The sequence below is a fragment of the Camelus dromedarius genome, chromosome 1, assembly GCF_036321535.1.
Source record: "Camelus dromedarius isolate mCamDro1 chromosome 1, mCamDro1.pat, whole genome shotgun sequence".
In the NCBI taxonomy this organism is placed as follows: domain Eukaryota; kingdom Metazoa; phylum Chordata; class Mammalia; order Artiodactyla; family Camelidae; genus Camelus; species Camelus dromedarius.
This window is the reverse complement of record NC_087436.1, coordinates 20,075,922-20,098,449: the sequence shown is the minus strand read 5'-3', so window position 1 is coordinate 20,098,449 and position 22,528 is coordinate 20,075,922. Positions and strand designations below refer to the sequence as shown.

Here is a 22,528-nt window from a genome sequence, read left to right as displayed (position 1 = left end):
GCCGGAATCCCGCGGCCACGTCCGCCGGGACCCCGGCCACGCCCCGCGCCGCCACCCGGCCCCCGGCCCCCGGCCCCTCCCGGGCTCCACGCACCGGCGATGGTCGCTGCGCCTGCGCGCCGGCCGACGCGGGGCGGGGTGAACTGGCCAGGCGGAAGGGGCGGCACTTCCGTGGCCTCGGGAGGGTGAGTATGGGGTGGGGGGTGCGCGGGGCGCCCGGAGTCGCGGCCCGGCTACCGGCTCAGGCCGCTTGGGGTCCGGCCTCAGCGTCGGGGGCGCCCCCTGGAGGACCTGGGGTAGGGGAAGGAAGAGGAGAATATTGAGTTAGATGATGAGAGTGCGGGAAATGTGTGGACAAGCAGGCGTCGGCAAAGTGGGTTCAAAGAGAAGGTCAGTGTGATTTGTCTGTAAAGGAAATTCTCTGTAAACAGCGTTTTAAAAATTTCATCATTTTGGACAGGTTTATGAGTTTACCGTTGTGCCACAGTAAGGCAGTTTTGTTAAGGTGGCTGGTCTCTTTATCGCTGCCAAACCTGCTGAATGATTAACCAGAGGATGTATCGGAAAAAGGAAGGATAGTCCAGTGTTAGCTACTACCACCCTAGTGAAATTAAAACTCATCTTTTATGGAATAAAACCCACGCTATAAAACTAGGGTTCAAACTGAAAGTCCCAAACAGCATCTAGGTTCTGTGAGCTACTGTGCCAGGTATGGGCTAGGTCTCTTCCAGCAGACATACTGGATTCAAATAAATTTGTATTTCTGATTAGAAAATGAAGGACAACCTAAACCAAAATGGCCTAAACAAAGTCTTATTTAATTACCTGAAGAGAAGTGCCCTAATACATATATTTTGGAAAACAAACACTACTGTAGCTTTTACAGGTTGGTACAGAACCGAAAGTTTCCTGAAACCCTGTGTGGATTGCTCATCATTTTGGGGTCCACAATGTTCAGAATATTCTTTTATATAGAAGGAGTTCATATTGTTTTGTGTTCAAGGTAATAAGAAAAAAGACTAGGACAGTTCAGATAAGGGCTGTTTTCTGTTCTATTCTATAAGGAGAGACAAAACAAAGTGAAGTTATGTAACCATAAGGTATGTAAGTTAGAGCTTGAGATATTTGAAGATGTGTAAAAACCTGTATTTGGCACGGAAAGTGCCGGTGAGTGCTTGAGACATTTGCCCCTCAGCTGATTGTTGCCATGTGGGAATGTGGGTCCCTCATACATAGATCTGATTTTCTCCAACACAGGCTAAAAACCTGTATTTTTGCTATTTTTCTAGATTTTTAATGTTATTGGCAGCCAATTCAGTTATGCACTCACACTCTGTGGGCCAGGAACAGCCAGTTTGTGACCTCTGCAGATCACCTGAGTACTCAGAAATAAAGAGTTAAAAGAGGAAAAAGTTCCCAGAAACCGATAGGAAGGGATTTAAGAAAACAGTGGGATTTAAGCTGGACTGAATAGGAGAGGTGTCATGGAGCGGAAAGGATGTATCAAGTGAGTGAAAATCTCAGTTGGGAAAGTAACGAGCAGGTGTGGAAGATAATGAGTAAACTTTCCTAGGAGAGGTCCGGAAAGGGCAAGTGCAGCTAAGTGGGAAAAAATTGCTTTGGGAAACCCTTCGGTATCAGTCTGTCTCCTTGGGCAGTGGTTCATACATTTGTGCATACGTCATAATCACCTGGCAGGCTTTCGAAACAGTGGCAGGCTTGGCCCCCGCCTCCTGAGTTCCTGATTCGGGAGGTCTTGGGTGGGGTCTGAGTTTTTCTCATCAGTTCCCAGTTGATACAGGTGCTGCGGGTCTGGGGACCACACTTTGAGAACCACTGTCCTAGGGTGTGGGAAACTATTGATGGAATTTGGTGTGGATTAGTGAGGAGATCACATTCATGGCTCAGTGTGAGTCTTGCTGTGACGTCCAAGATGGAGGATTGGGGAGGGGAGAGAGAGAGAAAAGAAGGTTCCTTGCAGTTGATAAGCACCTGCTTGATGCCAGCCCCTCACGCACACTATTTTCATTTCATACTTCCTATGACCTGAGATGTAGGTCTTAAGTATTTTCATGAAATGGAGAGTAGTAGAGATTGCCCAGGTCCTATAGCTAGTCTCAAAGCTCCTTAAGACTGGTTCAGATTTGAACTAGGATTCTAGCAGTGGAAATGAATCAAAACATTTAATGGTGATGGAATTTAGAAAAAGGCTTCCCAAGAAGACTGAAACCTAAAAGTGGAAGTGGGGAAATCTTGAGTCTTAACTGGGGAAGTGATAAAAGGTAAAGTGGACAGGGAACTTTAGAACTTCAGTATGTGTTCTGTATTGCACTTAGATAACAATGACCTATTTCAAAGTGCCTTGTTTAAAAAGTCATTCTGTTCCCCCAGAATTTCCTGAAATTATTTGAAAAGGAGAAAGTAAAGCCTTCTGTAAGGGTAGTGGGAGACGGTAAACAGATTAATGGCATCTGTCAGCCTATCATCACATCAAAAGTGGCATTGAGAAACAGGAACACACGGTGTAACTCTGCTTTGCCTGCGTGAACTGTGCTGTACCGCAGGCGCTGACCTAACATATTGATTTTGGAAATCCTGAATGCTTTTTCTTGCCAGGGCAGTTATTGAAATTGAGAATATTCATTGGATCAATTTCAAGACAAATATCCCAAGTCAGATTGGCTGCTGCTGAGCAAATTTTTAATGAAGGAAAACATCCATATATTGAAATCAGACTTTAAAGAAGGAAGTTCTAAAAATATATTTACACTGTAAACTCTATAAAAATTTTAAGTTTTCAAACATTGATTAACCAAGTAATCAGCGTAATGGAGTTATTGACCCATACAGAATTGCAGCAGATATTCATTCATTTATTCTGTGAGCAATAAACTACGCTGTGGATAGAGCGATAATTCAGTCTAGGCAAGACTGACATCTTAAAAAATGGTCACAAAACAACGTGATCAGCACTGTAATAGAGGAATGTGACCAGTACACGATGAATGGAGATAGAAATGACGACTAAAGGGGTGTGGAAAGGAGGCCAGGGAACTGTTGATGGAGGAGGAGACTCTTGAGTTGATTCTCGAAGGCTGAGGAGGAATATGTCAGATGGTTAAGGAATTCCAATCAGAAGAAACATCAGGGACCACGGCCAGGAGGTATAAAGAGTACAGGCTTTTCCAGGACCCGTGTGCAGATCAGAGTGGTTACAGCAGTATGGTGCAAGTGGAGGAGGGAGATCAGTTAAGTTGGAGCAGCTCATAAGAGCACTCATGAAGAGTATGAAGTATTTATGCAATGACTGTCTTGGCTGGATTGTAACGTTCATGATGTTAGGAGCCAGTTTGGACCCATATACCGATGTATTCCAAGGCCTAGCAGAAGGCCTAGTATGAAATAGATTCTCAATAAATAGTTGCTACATGAATGAATGGCTGAATCACAGGAAAAAAATGTTTTTAACAGATAAGGCAGAGGGAACTTTTAAAGTATTTTAATCAGTGGCATAATACAGTCAGATTTTATGAGGATAAGTGGTAGTATGGAAGATGAATTAATAATGGCTGTAGTAGACTGGGGTATTTCAGACTTAAGATTGTGCCCATTGGTAGATTGCAATCTGCATTTTAAGAAAAAGTAGAAAAGAGTATTAGAGTATATCACATGCAATCGGGGTAAATAATGTTTTGTGAAACGTTTGTTTCAGTTATGTACCTCTGTGTTGACTGATGTAAGTGTATTTCTTCCTATGGACTTCTATCAAAGTTTGAAAGCTGTTAGAGTGGAGCAATGTGGGCCTGATGGTGGAGAGAATGGAATGGATATGGAAGATATTTTGGAGGAAAACAAGTGTGGAAAACGAGCATCTTAAAATGCTGCTGTCCACAGGAACCTTGCGGGGGAGGGGTGCGCTCAGCAACCTGTATCAGCGTATTTGTGCTCTTGCTGGTTTTCATTATTTATAAGTAAGTTGACATTCTGGTTTATTAGGAATGGCAGTGCTTTGAGGCATCTGACTGTGTGTTGTAAATACTGCAAAATTTCTCTTATTTTGGTAGTGCTTAGCTAAAAATTGTAGGATGGAACCAATTCACAGAAACAGCTTGAGTTAATTCTTGGCTAAGTTCGTTGCTTTCTTTCCATAAGAAAGCAGGAAAAGGTGCTTAGTTACATGAGCAGGTGGGAAGGCCTTCTCCCCACCTGCAGGATTTTGCCACCCTGTTCGACTTTGTTCTGCCTGTGACATGTAAATAAGGGCAGAAAGATGCTCATACAAGGCTGAGTTATATTGGCTTTGTAAAATTTTATGGACTCCTTTAAAATCTGGTTGATTAAATTAATGGGTTTAAGTCTATTATGCGCTCAGTTATCAGGTGTGAATTATTCTGTGGAGCAAAAAAAAATTTAAAAATTTTAGAAATTTGGTCTGTTCTGTCACTTAATACATTATCGGGAGCTCCTACTCACAAGGTTTGCACAGAAAATGTAAACTCATTTTTCATTCTGGCCTAAGTAAAAAAAAAAAAGAGCGAGAGAGAGAAACAAAACACAGATAAACAGCCTGCCATAATCACTCCATACTCAAATGTGAAGGGTCATTTGGTGTCCCTTTAATGTGACATGACACCACTCCTCTTTATATGACAGTCTAGAGTCAGCACCATACAAATCGGGATTTATGAAATCTATAGTTTTTCCAAAGTTCTGCCACAATCAACCTAACCTTAGGAGCCTCACCTATAAAATAGAATCTCATCTACTGTCATGGGGCTTAGCTGAGGAAATGCACGCACAAATGGCTCACACATAGTAAACATCCAGTGAAACGTAGCAGCCACTGCTCTGCCATTCATTGGTCCAGAGGGTTTGGGGACACCAAGAAAATCAGCCCTCTGGGAGAGATTGAAGGTATAATGTCCTAGAATTATATACATCTGGGTAGCTTTTTTGATTTGGCAAAAGAATGTTGTAAAATGGTATGCTTTTCCTGGCTCTTTTCATTTAAAGACCTTTTAAGAATTCTGCTGGCATCAAAGGGCAGGGAACTTTGCAGACCCAAATTGTGATAAACCCTGCAGTGTAAATCAAAAGCTTGCCAGATAGTTGGCATGGATCTTCTGAGAAAGACTGTAATTAAATTGTTGCACAAAATCACTATTCTGAATGTTAGCACAAAATCTATATACTATTTATTAGACTGTTTTAATTATCTCATTTATTTAGGGAATGCTGTTTGCTTGCATTATTAGAAGTGGACATTATTTTCATCTGCTAATGCTCTTGTTACTGGGCTTTGATTCCTGACAAACCTATCTTTAGGTTTTTCTGTTTTGGAAGATTAGTTAGATGTCAAAAGTGGCCTTGATTCAAAACAGGGAACTTAGAAGACAGGATGTTTTTAGTAAAGATCCTCAGGTCACACAGGTTGAGACTGTTATTCAAACTTTTTTTTTTTTTAGTATATTAGGTCAACATAAAGTACATGGAATATCTACTCATGAACCTTAAAAAATGATTATTACGAGGTTGCCATGTGCCAAGCACTGTGCTAGATGGATACTAAGGAAATACAGAATAAGGAGTTGTCCTTTCTCTGGGAGGATCGTCAGCTGCGGTGAGGGAGGAGAATTGAGGGGAAGGAGAGGTCTATAAATAGAGAAATTAGAGAATAAGAAGACAAGCACTCTGCCTGAGATGTGAACAAAAGGCTGAGGAGCACTGAAGTTAGAAACAGTTGACTGCCTGGGAAAAGCAGGGGAAGATGTGTCTTAGAAGAGGTGATATTTGAACTGAGCAGATGTTTGTCAGGCAAAAAGTGGAAGATATGCATTCCAGACACCTAGTTTTTATTATAGCATATAGACGGTTTTTTAAAAATCTGCCATGCTCAAAAATGGTTACTAGCCCATGTGCACCACATTATTTCAGAGCGTTGTTGAACTTCAAATCTTAATATGGTGATTCTGATAGACGTCTCTGTGAATAGAAGCCTAGCTGAAACATGACTATCACTTTTTTCACCTTGCAAATAATTTTACTAGGCTTTTTGAGTATGTATGTTAATTTTATGCCTAGTATAGAAATTGACACATAAATGCAATCGGATGTAATGCTGATGGTTTGATAACTGGTTAAATTAAATATTTGCTTCTCATATTATGAGGAAATGTAAATGCAGAAGGAAGCAAGTTACTGGTTATAGCAAAGATAAAAATTAAATCATGAATAGGTATTAGATATCTCTCATTAAAATTATAAAAATTCCAAATTTCATCTTTAAAAAGTTTTTTTTTTTAACTATAGCAACTATATTGGTTTTGCTGCTATAGCAAATTACCACAACTCAGTGGCTTAAAACCACATACAGTTATTCTCATAGTTCTGGAGATCTGAAGTCTGACATGGGTCTCTCTGGGCTAAAATCAAACCATCAGTGGCACTTCCTTCAATCCTGGCAGCTCTCGGGGACAATCCATTTTGTTGTCTTTTGCAGCTTTTACAGGCTGCCTGCACTCCGTGGCTCACGGCCCTTTTACTCCTTCTTCAAAGCCAGCAAGGGTGGATTGAGTCCTCCTCGCCTGGCATCACTCTGCTCTTCTTTGCCACCTCCCTCTCCCATTATAAAGGACCTTGCTAATGACATTGGGTCCACCTGCATAATCCAGGATACTCCTTTTACCTTAAGGTCAGCTGATTAGCAACCTTAATTCCATCTGCAACTTTTAATTCCCCTCTGCCATGTAACATAACATATTCACAGGTTCCAAGGGTTAGGATGTGGACATCTTCGTGGGGCCATGAATCTGCCTACCACAGTAACATATGATGCTTTTTAAAAATCAGAAAAAGAATGATCAGCCAAAGCACAATGTATAAGCACCATAATATCACTCATCCATAGACAAAGTTAACACTTTCACAAATGTATTCCTTCCGGGTGTGTGTGTAAAATTTTATGAAAAATGGAGTCAGCCCTCTTTATCTCCAGGTGCTCCTTTGGTAATCTCATTTGGTCTCTTGGATTTAAATGACACCTGAACACCGGTGATTCTTAAATGTATACGTCAACTCTGACCTCTTCCTGAGACTGATAAATGCAACTGCCTACTCCAGATCCCACTTGAATATTTAGTAGGCCTCTTAAGCTTAATGTGTCTGAAACTAAATGCCCGACCTTACCTCAGACCTCACCTCCCACAGTCTTCCCCCGCTCATTAAAGGGCAGCTCCATCTCGACCGTGGCTCAGGATACAACTCACATCTCGTTTATTAGCAGGTCCTCCAGAATTCATCCAGAATCTGATCTAATACTACCCCCCTCCCCAATCCGAGTCATTATCATCTCTCATCTGCATTATTGCAGTAATCTCTTAGCTGCTCTCCCCATTTCTGTTCTTGTATCCCACAAGATCCCTCTAAAACAGAAGTCCATCAGGTTCTCCTCTGTCCCTTGGCTGCCCATCTCACTCACAGTCAGTCCTTCCAGTCCTCTCTAAGGCCCTCTGTCTGTTCCCCTCTCTGGCCTTCTCTCTCACACTTTCCTTCTTGCTCATTCACGTCCAGCCACACTGGCCTCCTTATTTACATGTCTGGTGTCTGTCTTCCTTTACTAGGATGTTAGCTCCATGGGGGCAAGAACTTTTGTTCAATTTGATCATCATTGCATCCCCAGTGCTAGACTATCATGTGGCACAGAGTAAATGCTCAAATATTTGTTGAACGAATGTTTTATAACCTTGTTTCTCTCTCCTTTCTCAATATATTACTTTGCTCTTTTTTTGAACATAGCTTTGTTGGATAACAAGAGGTAGTCATGGTAAGACTTAATTAAAGGGCATATTTTAAGTAATTCTCATTTTTTCTTAGGCTACATGTGATAACATCTCCCCTGAGGGAGAAAAGGACTAGGTTAGTAATCAGAATGTTCTGTGTCCTGGTCAACATTTCCTCTTTCTCAGTTCTTTGGCTCTTAATGCTGCCACCATCACTGCTTCTTACTGCTCTGGGAGGACCAGTTACTAATATCTGTTTCTCTTTTAGCTAGAGGAATGACTGCTCCTTTATTCTGAAACAATTTATTAAGAAAAAAATGCCACCAAGAGGTAATAGATCTGAGTCCTGGCCCTGCCCCTGGCTCTGACTATAGTCATCTAACTCACTCTTGGTTTCCCCTCATTAAATGAGAATAATAATAACTGTCCAGTTGTCCTCATGGAATTTTCTGGGGGGGTAAAATGACATAAAGTATTTGAAAATGGTTCATAAAGTCCTGAGTCAATAAAATAAGTGCAGGTTAGTATTTTGGGGGAATAATTGCAACATGCCAGGCTCCATGCCAAGGTTTGAGCATCCTTAACATGGACAAGAGGGTCTTGAACTTAAGTTCTTTTTCCCGTTTCTTAATGCCTTGTCTTGGTCCTGGTCCTCACCGCGTCCTTTGGGTCTTTGCTGGGGTTTTGTCAGCTGGGCTGGGTGTCACCAGGGTCTGATCACTCTTGGCTTCTCGGCACTGCTCCTTGTGTTATCTCCCCAGGACCGAAGTTGATCAGGTCACTTGCCTCTGTGAAGATCTCTGTCGTTTCTCCACTGCCAGCAAGACAGCATCTATTCCCTTAGCCTCAGCGTACATCCTGATCCCGGCCTCATTTCCTGTCACTAGTTCCATGGATACGCGCCAGGTTTCTGCCTCACTGAATTTCTCAATCTTCTGTGATTGGCAGGGAGAGACCAAGTCTCAACTCAGCCTCTATACAAGTGTGTCCTCAGCCTAGAAAACCCACCTCATCTTTCTTCAGCTTTGTTCAGCCTTTCAGACCCAGCCCTGACATCAACTCCCCCATAACTTGAACCTTCTACTCCCCCAGGAGACTTAGTTTCTGTAATCTTGTCTGTCCCCATGGCACATGGTTCTTTCTTTGCACATGGTGTTTATTATTCTGTGAGCTGTTGACATGCTGGATTATGTTATTTAGGGTAAGATAATGAGGCAGTCCACCTAAGATGGTGTAGTGGATTGGATGATGACCTCCAAAAAGATATGTTCATGTCATAATCCCTGGAATTTGCGAATGTGACTTTATTTGGAAAAAGGGTCTCTGCAGATGTAATTAAGGATCTTGAGATGAGATCATCTTGGATTATCTGAATGAGCCCAATTCAACGACAAATGTCCGCACCAAGGAGAGGCACAAAGAGAAGAGTAGGCCAGGGCCAGGAGGCAGAGATGGGAGTTATGCAGCCCTGAGCCGAGGAGCCCCTGTGCCCCCAGAAGCTGGGAGGGGCAGGGAAGGATCCTCTCCCAGAGTCTTCAGAGGGAGCGCTGCCCTGCTTACAGTTTGATTTCTGACCCCCAGCCATCAGAACCCTGAGAGGATATGTTTCTGTTTTAATCCACCAAGTGTGTGGTTGTTTTAATCGACCAAGTTTGTTGTGATTTGTCACAGCAGCCATAGAAAACTAACATGGGGGGAGGGTAGAGCTCAGTGGTAGAGCGCATGCTCAGCATGCATGAGGTCCTGGGTTCAATCCCCAGTGCCTCCATTAAATAAAAGAAATAAATAAACCTAATTACCTCCCTCCCCAACAAAAAAAATTAAAAAAGGAAACTCATGCAGATGTTTACAGTACAGTGACTGGAACTTGGTATCATTGTCATCACCGTCAGAAAGCATTGTCACCACTGTTACTCTTGCAGCCCTGGGACCTGGGAAGTGGAACATGCTCAGGAAATAGCCTTCCCCATGAGCTTCCAGCCTGGTGGCCAGTGGTGACGGTGTGGATGAGAAGTGTGTTCGAAGATGGTATCCAACGAGAGCTTCCAGAATAGAGCGCCTCTTTTGTTTGCTTGTTTGTTTTGAATGTCTTTTTGTGTGTTTGTGTGAAGGGTGGTAATGGATGTTTTTAAACTGTTTTTTAGAAACATTTGCAAATAAATTGTCCTTTTAGAATAAGACGAATTTTATATAGATAGAGGTCATAATGACCCCCACCGCCCCCCAAAATTGAAAAATGATGAGCAGTTATAGTTCTAACAACAACAACAAAAAATCTTAGAACATTTTTTCTTTTTCCTAATAGACTTACTTAGCTAAAGTTAATTTTGTGCTGGCCTTGGAATACAATTTAAGAGGTATTTTGGAGCACTAAGGTAATTTATTTCATTGTGCTACAAGGTACTTGAAAACCAGAATTTTCCAATAATCATAAACACAGACTTGGTAGGTTATATGTATTATTTGTCTGTAAATTTTAGTTTGCCATTGGAAGCTAGGTCTGTGATCTGATTTTTTACTGAAGTTTTATAAACTGGCGTCGTAGGAAGAAAAGCTCGTATTTACTGAGCTCCTACTCTACTCTGGTTACCGTCCCAGGCTTTTTATATGAATTAACACATCTTTTCTCACAGCTGTCCTAGTCTCTTACCTGTTCTCTTAACTCAGAGGAGGCCAAGGCACAGGGTGGTTAAATAACTCGCCCAAGGTCATTATAGCTTAAGTGGCGGAGACTCAGAGTGGCCATGCCTTGTGACCTCAGCACCCCCCTGACTCCCAGAGGACCCCGTCAGCTTTCATTGTCTAATACAGTTTGAAGTGGAGAAGATCAGTGAATGTAAGGAAAGGACCCGCATCCCATTCCACAGTGGTTCAAACTGGACTGTACTTGCCCTCAGAGATTCTGATTCCTGGGCCTGGGAATATGCCCTTTTAGTAAGCACCCGGGTGATATCTGACTTTGAGATACACTGAGCTGGACCCAACAGTCCTCACAGTTCATTTTGCGTGAGGGCTTGGGGCGGTGGTGGTGATGGTGGTTTGTGTGCTTATGTTAGGCCATGCTTCACCTATGTCTGTGTTCCAGATGAGTCTGTTGAACACACAGGTGGATCTAAACTTACGCCTCAACACCTGCATTACTAATCACCTTTCTTTTGTGGAGAATGAATAAAAGGCCAACATCAGAGGGATTTTTTTTTTAAACTTTTGAATAAGCTTCAGAATAGGGCATATTTGATCTGAGGAAATTGTTACAGTGAATGTAATGTCCACAGACAGAAGAGAATAAGCATGACGTGAAATTTCTACCCTGATGGTTTGGGATTTTACTTTGTTTGTTTTGTTATATTGGTTTTGGTTTTGGTTTTTGTGTTGGTTTTGGTTAGAAGATTTTACTGTGCACTTAACTTTAGCTGCACTTCACAGCAGAGCAAAAATTTCACGATTTGGGTTAATCTGAATGTTAACTATGGACAAGGAGGGAGTCTTCTCTGTCAGGTTTGGTAAGAAACTCTCACACATTGGGACTACCAAAAACCCTGATTATGTGTGGTTTAGAATCTCGGGAAAACACTAAGCTTACGGTTTTATTACTTCAGAAACTTAGTTGTATGTTGAACTGGCAAAAATGTGTTTTCCTTTCTTTTAGGGAGTCACAAATCACATTGAACCCAAAAAAATCCAGTGTTTTCTCCAGTTACAGACAAAATGAACATTCCCATGCTGCTCCAGCATCCTCCCCAGCACTTCCTAAAAGGCCTCTTAAGAGCACCTTTCCGACGTCACCACTGCATCTTTCACTCGAGTACTCATCTCGGATCAGGAATCCCGTGTGCCGGGCCACTCAGTTCTCTTGGACGCCATTGTACAACGTGGATGCTGCTGTCGGATGGCTTAAAGAGAAAACTGTGTCTACAGACAACCGTAAAGGAACATCCAGATGGATTTTCTGATAAAGAACAAAGATTTGTGGATAAACTCTATACTGGTTTAATCCAAGGGCAAAGGGCCTGCTTAGCCGAGGCCATAACTCTTATAGAATCAACTCACACCAGGAAAAAAGAGTTAGCCCAGGTGCTTCTTCAGAAAGTACTAGTCCACCTCAGAGAGCAAGAAAGGTTAAATAAAGGGAAGCCACTGGCATTTCGAGTGGGTCAGTTCGTTGTTTTGTTTTTTTTTTTTTAGGTCTGCCTAGTGAATATTTTTCTAGATTCTTTTTTTAAAATAAGTCTAAATAGTTTGTGATCTAACGGGGATTTGTTTTTCCTTCAGAATTTTGAAATGAATTTTAAATGCCTTTTCTTTGCAAAAATTAGTCTTGTTACGTTAAAAAAGAAAATGCCATGACCATTTGAACCAAGGCTCTGTATTTTAAGAGAATAATGTAAGATTTCTGTTTTGGCAGGAATCTTGCTGTGGCTCCCAGAATAGGAACATGACAGGAGAGCTGTTTACCAGTTTACTCCTTTCTCTCGGTAGAACTTCTGCTTAATAGTTTAACATGAATTCCCTGTTGTGGTTACATCAACCATAATTACCCTTAATCACATTTCAGAATTCTACTTCTTAGGTGTTTCATTAGTCTTTCTAGAGGCAAGTCTCTCTTCTTTCAGATACTTTTTTATTAGCGTTTCTGGAAATGGCTTGACTCTAAGCATAACCATCTTAATACCAAAATGTATTTTAAAGGAAAGACCATATTCACTTGTGATCTAAAAATATCAGATGTTCACTTGACTTCTTGAACAATTGACCTGTTTCTGTAATTGCAAAGAAGCTTGCTGTATTTTTGAAATTGTTCATTAGAGAATGGTCTAGATATGTTTGACTAGAAGGAATTTAGCAAGTCAGTTTTGGGTGGAATGAGCGCTTTTCACGATGGCAAACTGGGTAATTCCAACCAACCCAGCCACTAAAAACAACTTGAAGTGGTGGATGAAGTGCAGAAATTGTGTGAGGAATGAGCAAATACACTTAAGAAATGGACTGGCATTGCACTAGACTTTTATATCTCAGTTTATTTGCAACACGGGGTCTAAAACTGCTCGTCTTTAGGGTAACAGGGCCTAAATGCTTTAAAGATAATTTTGAAAATTAAAACTAGCTGATATTTGTACTCATCCACATTTTTCACACCCCTTATTCTCCTGCCCTCACTCAGGGGACTCTCTTTTTGAGAGTACTGCACTGGGTGTTAATAATCTTTATGTATCGTGAACAGACAAAATAACATACTCCCAAAGAGAAATTCCAGTTACGACAAAGTGTTCACTTACTAGGCTTCATTCAGAGAATCTTTGAAGAGAAAATGTCCAGAAATACATGGAGTTAGCCAGCAGCTCACACTTAACTAGCAACTCATAAATTTGCAGGGCTCTTCTGGTTCTGCCATCTTGACCTTATGAAGCAAGATACACCTATGTCTTTGTTGCAGTTATTTTCCCACCAAGATAAATAAAAGCACCGAATGTTTATTCAGCACCCACATAGATGTTTAAGACAGAGACCTCCCCTGGAAATTTTGGGAAGGAGCCAGGCCTACATACGCCATACATACTTTTGACTATAATTACAATTAAGTGCTTATGTTTTATAGGCTTTATTGAACATACATATCTCTTCCTGGATGCGTGTGCTATTCTAAACATATTGCAAAATTAACTCATCTACTCCTTACAGCAACCTGAAGAAATAGGCACTATTATATCCATTTTATTGCAGAGTATGCTCAGGTACAGAACGGTTAAGTAACTTGCCCAAGATTACACAGCTCATAAGAGGCAGGGCTAGAAACATACCTGGCCGACCGGCTCTAGAGTTTGTGCTCTTTCCTGCCACGCTCTACTAACTTGCCAAGGAAGGGAATTTTCTGCCTTTCTTAACATGAATTTTTTTTTTTTAAGATTCAGTTTATATTATTTTCTTGGCGTCATGGGTGAGATTTTTAAAATTATCTTTCATAAATAGTAAATTATTTTCTCAATCACTAGGGAGTTTCAGGAATACTGAGTTGTTTTCCCCCTGGGAAGACAAGGCGTACAGGATTAGGGTGGGTGGAATAGTTACTGGTCGTGACGGGAGCTGGGCAGATGTTGTAGAAATTCAGCACAATTCACAACGTAGGCAGTGCAGTCTGCCCCAGAAGACCCGCATTATAGTGAAAAGGCAAATCGCATTTTGTAATTTTTAAACCTGAATTTGGTGAACATATGGAAATCAGAATTTGTTTCCTCCCTGTGTCCTTATTACTCAGGGACTAGATAGATAGGTAGATTTTCATTTACCACTTTAGGAAGTGTTAAACTACAGTCGTGATGGTTTTAATAAATTAGGGGGAATAGAAGTTAGTCTGATATTTTAATAGAACTCATCGTGGTGCTCATTTCGTTTATTTCATTAAATTACAAGGTCTCTTTCCTCCATAGGATTATCTGGGCCTCCTGGTGCTGGAAAATCAACCTTTATAGAATATTTTGGAAAAATGCTCACTGAGAGAGGGCACAAATTATCTGTGCTAGCTGTGGACCCTTCCTCTTGTACTAGCGGTGGTGAGTAGTGTTGATTCATTTTAAATTGCAGGGCAGTGGCTCGTGGGGCTGGCTCTCTGTTACAGTTTAGTGGGAATTTGCACAGACAGGTGACTTCTGACCTCAGGCTGAGTGAAGGAAGTGAGTTCTCGGGGGAGTGACGTGGAGGCTAAGGGAGGTGGTTTGGGCACTGGGCTGTCCAGAGTAGGTTAGCATACTGGTCGCCCAGGAGTAGGCGTAGTCACTTAGAGAACTAGGAGAACAGGTTTCAGAAGATGAAGATAATCAAAAACAAATGTCAGCCTTTTGTCTGTCCCACCTCAGGCTCCGCCCCTTTCCCCACCTGTTGTTTTTCCTGGCTGCATCAGCCCCTGTGCAGTTCAGAAAATGGGTTCTTACTCATTGATTTCCTCATATTGTTGTAATATCTCTTCTCTTAAGCTTAAAAAAAATCTTTGTGCCCTATGTAACTTGGCACCTGTTTCTGTTATATGTTCAGCTGAACAGAAGGCTCTTAGAGGGACCGAGTGATATCCTGCCCTTCCTGGCAGCACTTAGCACAGTACATTGTACACTGTGCTAAGCAGTTACTGATTTGAGGTCATGCAGTCACTCAAAGTTTAATGTGCAGCTCATCCTAGATAAAATGAATAAACTTAGTTCCCCAAAGGGTCACTTAGGGGACACATAAAGCTTACTCTATAAATACTCAGGAAAGGTTTTTCTTCCCTTGCCCTTCTTTCTGATTTAAGCATTTCACATCACAGTTATTCACTTTACAAGTATTCCAGTGCCTACTGTAGGCAAGGCTTTGTGCAAGGAAGGTACTGTGTTGTTTGTGGTGAATTAAGACAGTCCTCCTGGCCTTAGGGAGCTTTATATCTTTTAAGGTGAACAGACAAGTGAACACAGGCCACTACCATGTATTGTGTGTTATGAAGAGGGAAATACAGGGTGCTTTGTGAAAGTTTTTGCATTAAATCCTGTGGGTTTAAAGCTAAAAACTAAAGATGATGTATTTTAGGGCCCTTGGGTCAATAGAGAGGTAGGCAACAATTCCTGTTATCACCCATTGAAAAATCTAGCTGAGAACATTCACAGTATTTGATTCACTATAATGAAAAAGTTATCTGTAAAATAAAATTTATATTCACAAGGTTCAAGATTAAATCCATGTCAGTGTATGGTCTTATTAATAATCTAAGAACTTTGTTAAAGGTAAGTACTTGAGCAAAGAATTTTTTTAATAGTGGCCCTCATTTTTAAATAGATGAGAAGGCTTTTTCCACTACCTTCATAATACTCTAGAATACTTACAATAGCAAAAGAAAACAATGCTTTTGATGACAGTAGCAGAAATGGTGACGTAAGATAATCTGATGAAAGTTACATAGCTATAGCACTGTTTACAGTAGCCAAGACATGGAAGCAACCTAAATGTCCATCAACAGATGACTGGATGAAGAAGTAGTATATATATACAATGGAATACTATTCAGCCATAAAAAAGAATGAAATAATAATAATAATGTCATTTGCAGCAACATAGATGGACTTAGAGACATCATACTAAGTGAAGTAACTCAGACAGAGAAAGAAAAATATCATATGAGATCACTTATATGTGGAATCTAAAAAAAATGACACAAATGAACTTATTACAAAACAGAAAGAGACTCACAGACGTAGAAAACGAATGTATGGTTATCAAAGGGGAAAGACGTAGGGAGGGATAAATTAGGAGTTTGGGGTTTGCAGATACATACCGCTATATATAAAGTAGATAAACATCAGGGTCTTACTGTATAGCACAGGGAACTATATTCAATACCTTGTAATAACCTGTAATGAAAAAGTATATGAAACAGAATATGTATATGTATGACTGAATCACTATGCTGTACACCAGAAACTAACACAACATTGTAAATCATCTAGACTTCGATTAAAGAAAAAGTAAAGTTACATAGCTATGTGATTCCTAACCTTTCTCAAACCAAAAATGAGGGCCCCTTTCTCAGGTAAAAAAAAAAAAAATACATAGACTTTGAAAGGAAAAAAAATACACAAGGATGAACAGGACACCCTAAGTATACATTTCTACTTTATCATTGCAACAGTATATACATTTGAAAAATAGCATTACATTAAAGTTTGAGAAGCCTGCAGCCAGTCCTTGTCATGCTTTAGGTTCACAGATCCCCTGCCGTGGGAGCTTGGAGACCTCCCTAAGGGTCTGCAGTCAACAGTTTTGGATTCATTGGTAAAGACAATTATATGGGAGAGTAATTTCATAATGTTTAGTTTGGTGTGTTAGGATCTATAGGATAATAATTTAAAGGGTAGCTTTGGCAGATTGTTGACTTACACAGAGATGGTTTTACCCAGAAAATTACTTTAGAACAAAGTTCTATGTTCAGTAAATAAGGTAGTGGAGATACGTGGTACGTGTGAGTCCTGGAATTAGAACCGCTGAGAACTCTAACCTGGAATCGTAAGGGCAAAGATCATATCTTTAAGGAACATCTCAGTGTTTAGCATGAACTTTGGAAAAATTAGCTCTTAAGCAGAGTGAAAATGAAAATTCAGGTCGGCCCAGCAATATACCTTCACGTGTTACCATAGGGCTAAAGGAAAGAAGGTAGAGGTAATTTCACTAGTTCCAGGGCTTCTCAGTCATCTCGAATTTGCAGGGACTGATGTTTGCCAAAATGCTGCAGGAAACCCTGAAACATCACCAGTTCTATTCCATAGGTGTTACATGAATTGCCTACTGTGTGCAAGCACTCTGTGTACAAAATATGTAAGACACGGCCCTACAGATGCGGAACTCAGGTTAAAGCAGAGTCTCTGAGCCTTGGCACTAATGGCGGTCTTTGCTGTGGGCAGCCATCCTGCACCCTGAAGGATGCTTAGCAGTGTCCTTGGCCTCTGCCTACCAGGGTGACAAGTTCAAATATCTCTAGACATTGCTGAATTTCCTCTGGGGGGAAAAACCCAACCCCATGTGAGAACCGTGAACACAGCAATGTTAAGAGGACAGTAAAGAAGCCAGCCTGGCTAGAACAGAAGAATGATTTGGGGGTCAGTGGAAGCTGGACTTGGACAGGTCAGGTAGACTGCATTCTCCGGGCCTCCAATGCAAGGCTGAACCTCTAGTCAGTGGGAGCCACTATCAGTTTTGAGGGACTTGAAACGTTACAGAGATTAACTTGGTGTCATTATATACGCTGTGTTGGAGAAAAGCTCAATCATATGAAACTCATTTTGAGGTTTTGGGAGAGATGTCATAAAACACTTCCCCTAAGAGCTGGCTGATTGATAATTAGCTCTCGTAGATGTTCCGTGATTATGAAACGCAGCCGTGTGTTTTAGGATCACTCTTGGGTGATAAAACCCGAATGACCGAGTTATCGAGAGATATGAATGCGTACATCAGGCCATCTCCTACGAGAGGGACTTTAGGAGGTGTGACAAGGACCACAAACGAAGCTATTCTGTTGTGCGAAGGAGGGGGCTATGACATCATTCTTATTGAAACTGTAGGTGAGTGTGATTTTCTACTTTATAACAATGGAATACTACTGTAATGAATGCTATATAAGGATGAGTGACAACTAATTTCATTTGTTCATTCAGCAGGTATTTACTAAAGAGGTAATTAAATGGAAGAAATCTCAGACTCTGTAGGAGATATGAGTGTGTAGGCTACAATCCTTACCCTTAAAAAAGGAAAGATGAGCCCTGTGTCTGGATAACTTATACAAGGTGCTGTGTTTTAAGTGCAGGAGGAGAACTATGAGCATTAGGATGACCTGCGGGAGCACCACTGTAACATAACACCTGTTTTGTTTAAGCACAGTCATAAGTCTGCAATGCTCGCTAAGAAAATTAATGCAGTTGGACCCCTCTTGAATACAGGGCCGTGTTTTATTTCATCTTTTTCTTCCTAGCACATTCCTAGTTACACACGGTGAAAATACTGAAAAGGAAGCCCCAGGAATTTACATTCCCCTGGAGAGACGGTCTGTTATATTACTGTGTGATCCGTGTTTTGACACAAATTGGACTCAGATTTGGGGAATCAGGGAAGATATGAGGAAGGAGGTGACCACTGAACTCAGTTTTGAAGGAAGAATGGATTTAAGGACAGTGTGGGCTGGAGGGCATTCACCAAGACACAGAGGAGAGAGTGAACGAACGCGGCCTATTCAGAGAACTGCAGTCCGCTTGGGACACTTAGAGCACGAGGGTGAAGGGCAGGAGTGAAGAGGTGGGGCTGGGGACCAGGTGCTCCACCGTCTATAGAAGGGCGGATGGAGGAAAATTGCCTGGGTGCTAGTAGGAGAATCAAGGGCGAGGAGGACCATACCAACTAGAGAAAGAGGTGGCCACCGTGGGCGCCTGTGACCACACAGCAGAGGGGTTTCTCCAGCACGTTTTTGGGGGAGAGAACCCGGACAGCTGGATGGACCCATGGTGGGGTTTGCAGGGTGGGTAGAAGGATGAGGAGGAGGGAAGCTGCATGTATTGCCAGGCATGGCCAAGGATTAGAATCCTGGTGCTGAAGCTGCCCACCCACTGAGGGGAGGCCGAGGAAGTGAGAAAGAGCGAGAATGAGGAGGGAGACTGAGACACGGGAATACAGGCCGGTGGGGGGGGGGGGGGTTGACAGGTTTGTTAAATGGCTAAAATAGCGGCATTTAATACATGGCTCGGAGGTGGGGTGTTTAAAGTGGGATCGGGTGGAGTGTGTGATCGTGAGCGTGAGTAAATGAACTGGAATGGAAGTGATGGCGAGGGGTTGTTGAGAAAGCCAGATTCTGGTGCATATTTTAGAATACCCTTGTATACCCTTGCGATTAAAATTTCAGGTGTGGGTCAGTCAGAGTTTGCCGTTGCTGATATGGTGGACATGTTTGTTTTACTGCTGCCACCAGCAGGAGGCGATGAATTGCAGGTAATTATTTTGACCTTTCCCCCCAAAACACAAAGCATACATCTCGAAATCACAAATTTCCAATGCTGTGTTTTTGTCAATTAGGTTGGTATTAGTGCAGGGTGAGATACATCACTCACACGGGCTGAAAGACCTGAGTCAAAGGCACGTTCTCTCCATTTTTCCCCAACTTTCAGTAGTAGAATTTGTGACCCTGAGCGAATTACACAGCTCTGGCTTTTCCACCGGTAACATGAGAGTGAATAAAATACAGGCATAGCTCCAGCCAGGAGTGACCACTGTCACACGGATGCTTGTGGTCAGCTGGTTCCAAAGCTCCTTGTAAGATAGTCCGCTGTTTTGAACTGGGACCCCACCGTCGTAGTCTGTATGTTGTAAAGCAGGGCTCTTACTTTCCCCCTGCAGTGCAGCCTGGCGTTAACTACCTGGAGTTCGCACGGCCTTCACAGGTCCGGGCACCACCCCACACAAGACTGCCTTCACCCCAGTCACCCACAGCAAGCCCAGTGGGTCCTAGGCCACCAGCACCTCTGACTGGCTACCAACGCGGGTGTTCCCACTGCCCCTCAGGTTCGATAATTCACTGGAATGACTCGGAACTCAGGCAAGCACTGCATTGCCAGTTGCAGTTTTATTGTGAAGGATACAAATCAGGACCAGCCAAATGAAGAGACCACATACAAAGAGGTCTGGAAGGGCTCCAGACTGAAGCTTCAGCGTCCAGAGTTCTTACTGGGGCCTTGTTCTGTAGGCATGATTGACTGAATCACTGTCCACATGACTGAACTCAGTCTCCAGCCCTTACTTCTCCCCAGGGGAGGTCAAGCTGATATCACGTGGCCTCACAGGCTCAACCCTTGAATCACAAGATGGGTTTTTCTGGCGTGGTAGCCCCTATTCTGAAACCTTGGTGTCTAAACTCAGTTATGGCCCTGGGCACCCATGGTGAATGACAAGACACTCCTGTCACCTGGGAAACTCCAGGGATTTAGAGGTGGCCTCCCCGGAACCTCAGAGACCAAACAAATTCTTTATTGTACAACACCTCCCTTTCAGTTGAATAATTCCAAAACCATAGTGATAGCAGACTGTGGAGGCTACCATTTAGAAACATGAACTGTTCACATTTAATCATTGAAAGTTATGTTTAAAAATATCTGAAAAGGAATTTTAATCTTAGACGGCAAAATCTTCCAAATAAAGTTTAGGATTTTTCTAGAGTTTTCATGCAGCATAATTTAAGTGAAGAGACTGAGGCATTTTTAGCCATCAGGTTACTTTTTCCCTCAAATGTAACCTGAAAAAAAATGCTATGTACGTTTAAGGAAAACTTCAAAGACTTTGCTTCTGAAAGTGCAGATGTTAGTGACGGGTGTGTGTTCTTTTTAAGCACCTTAATTAATGATGGATGGTTTTTTATCCTGCAGTCTTAGCTCCTGAGAAGTAGAAGCCATCATGAGACAGTGTGAGCTGTCTCCTGGCACTCGGTCATGTGGTGTCTAGGTGATACGTTTACTCTAATTCTGAATGTTTTTCAACATGTTAGTCTCTAAATTTGGAAGAGAGATTACAGATGACTTCCAGAGTCCTCAGAGTCGGTGCTTTTGAGTAACTCCTATCAAGTGATTGTGATTCCTAGTACCCAAGGCTTGGGAAGGTGCAGAGAACAAGTTAGTTGATAAAGTGTATGACGTTCAAAACCTTAGCATTTACTGGTGTCCCATTTTTGCTGTAACTAAATGTTCTGGACTAAATCACTTTCTTCTCTTTTTCTCTCGAGGGTATCAAAAGAGGTATAATTGAGATGGCAGACCTGGTAGCTGTAACCAAATCTGATGGAGACTTGATTGTGCCAGCCCGAAGGATACAGGCAGAGTACGTGAGCGCCCTGAAACTACTCCGCAGGCGTTCGGGAGTCTGGAGGCCAAAGGTGAGCTTGCAGTCCCGTCTGCGTTTTTCACGTTAGAAGTGGACAGTGCACGTTAGAAGACAGGATGTGAGTCCCAGGCTAGATGTATAATCAGTCTTCGCTTGTATATGAGATTATAATTTAAAAAGTTATGACAAAGCCAGAGTGTGCAGTTACAGTTTTAAGTATAATCCTTCAACCACTGGATGTCAAAAACGAGATGCGAGGTGATGGACTAGCTTGCTTAAGGCTTGACTGGAGCCATTTGGAAGTGATGGCAGATCCATTCTGGAAGGAACCATCCTTAAGATTATGGAGCAGCTAATGACTTGATTATCTATATTAGAATTTGAGCAAAAGAGGAAAGGCTTCTGGTGTGATGACTGCCCTTCCCATGATGCTCGTTGGGTGCTATCTTCAGTAAGGGAAAAAGGAAAATTCCATAGTAAATGATGCAGTAGTACTAAGGCAGCACTTTATCCTCAGGAGGACACTACGTGATTAAAGAATAAGCTGTAATCACTATAGTGAGAACAAGGACGACGTGTCTTACCGTCAGCTCCCGGCACGTCGTCTTGTCCACGCGGGCGCCAGCCCTCAGCTCGTAGCACCTGCTGAATCAGGCAGCTTTGACAGAGGGCTGGGGCTTGGTTTCATTTGCTGGCACTGAGCCCTCGGGGAAACCTGCATAGCATTGCCCTTCTCGTCCTAGTGACCCTCTCACGGTTCCTCCGTGTTGCTTCTGAAGATCATTCGAGCAATCCTAAGCCAAAATAAATCTCTGAGACAAAAAATCTGACCTTGCCTCCGTGTCTTATTTCTGCTTTGCACTTAGTAATCCTCATCAGTTACCTTAGTATATTTCTGGGTATCAACTTTGACACAGTGATGTCTCATTTTGTCCATATACTGTAAGAATTAACTACCAGAGTCCCCATGAGAGTGCTTTCTATCATTTTAAGTAAAAAAATTCTGGTTTTTCCCTTTCCTGTAGGTAATTCGCATTTCTGCCAGAAGCGGAGAGGGGATCACTGACGTGTGGGATAAGATGAAAGAGTTCCAGGACGTCATGCTTGCCAGTGGGGAGCTGATTGCCAAACGGCAGAGGCAGCAGAAAGTTTGGATGTGGAACCTCATTCAGGAAAATGTGTTAGAACATTTCAGGACCCATCCCACAGTCCGGGAGCAGATTCCTCTTCTGGAAGAAAGGGTTCTCAGTGGATCCCTGTCCCCAGGACTAGCAGCAGACTTGTTGTTGAAAGCCTTTAAAAGCAGAGACTAGGAAATGCACCCTACACAATGGTTTTATGTATCATTTCATAAAGTACCTTAATATTGAAAGTCACTTGTGTGC

At 42.1% G+C, this 22,528-nt stretch overlaps 1 protein-coding gene across 4 annotated transcripts; it reads left to right on the top strand.

Moving 5' to 3' along the window:
• The first annotated feature begins 87 nt into the window (after window positions 1–87).
• MMAA (metabolism of cobalamin associated A) lies at window positions 88–22,515 on the top strand. 4 transcript variants are annotated; one of them, XM_031465287.2, is made up of 7 exons: window positions 88–185; window positions 11,428–11,931; window positions 14,204–14,326; window positions 17,681–17,851; window positions 19,180–19,265; window positions 21,046–21,195; window positions 22,169–22,515. In XM_031465287.2, exons 2-7 carry the CDS (start codon window positions 11,487–11,489, stop codon window positions 22,454–22,456), a joined length of 1,263 nt encoding a protein of 420 aa, XP_031321147.2. In that variant the 5' UTR covers window positions 88–185; window positions 11,428–11,486; the 3' UTR covers window positions 22,457–22,515. The 4 variants fall into 4 exon arrangements, with proteins under 4 accessions (XP_031321147.2, XP_031321162.2, XP_031321155.2 ...); XM_031465302.2 differs by having other exon boundaries at window positions 168–185; window positions 11,476–11,931; XM_031465295.2 differs by lacking the exon at window positions 88–185 and adding an exon at window positions 233–390 and having other exon boundaries at window positions 11,476–11,931.
• The last annotated feature ends 13 nt before the right edge of the window (window positions 22,516–22,528 follow it).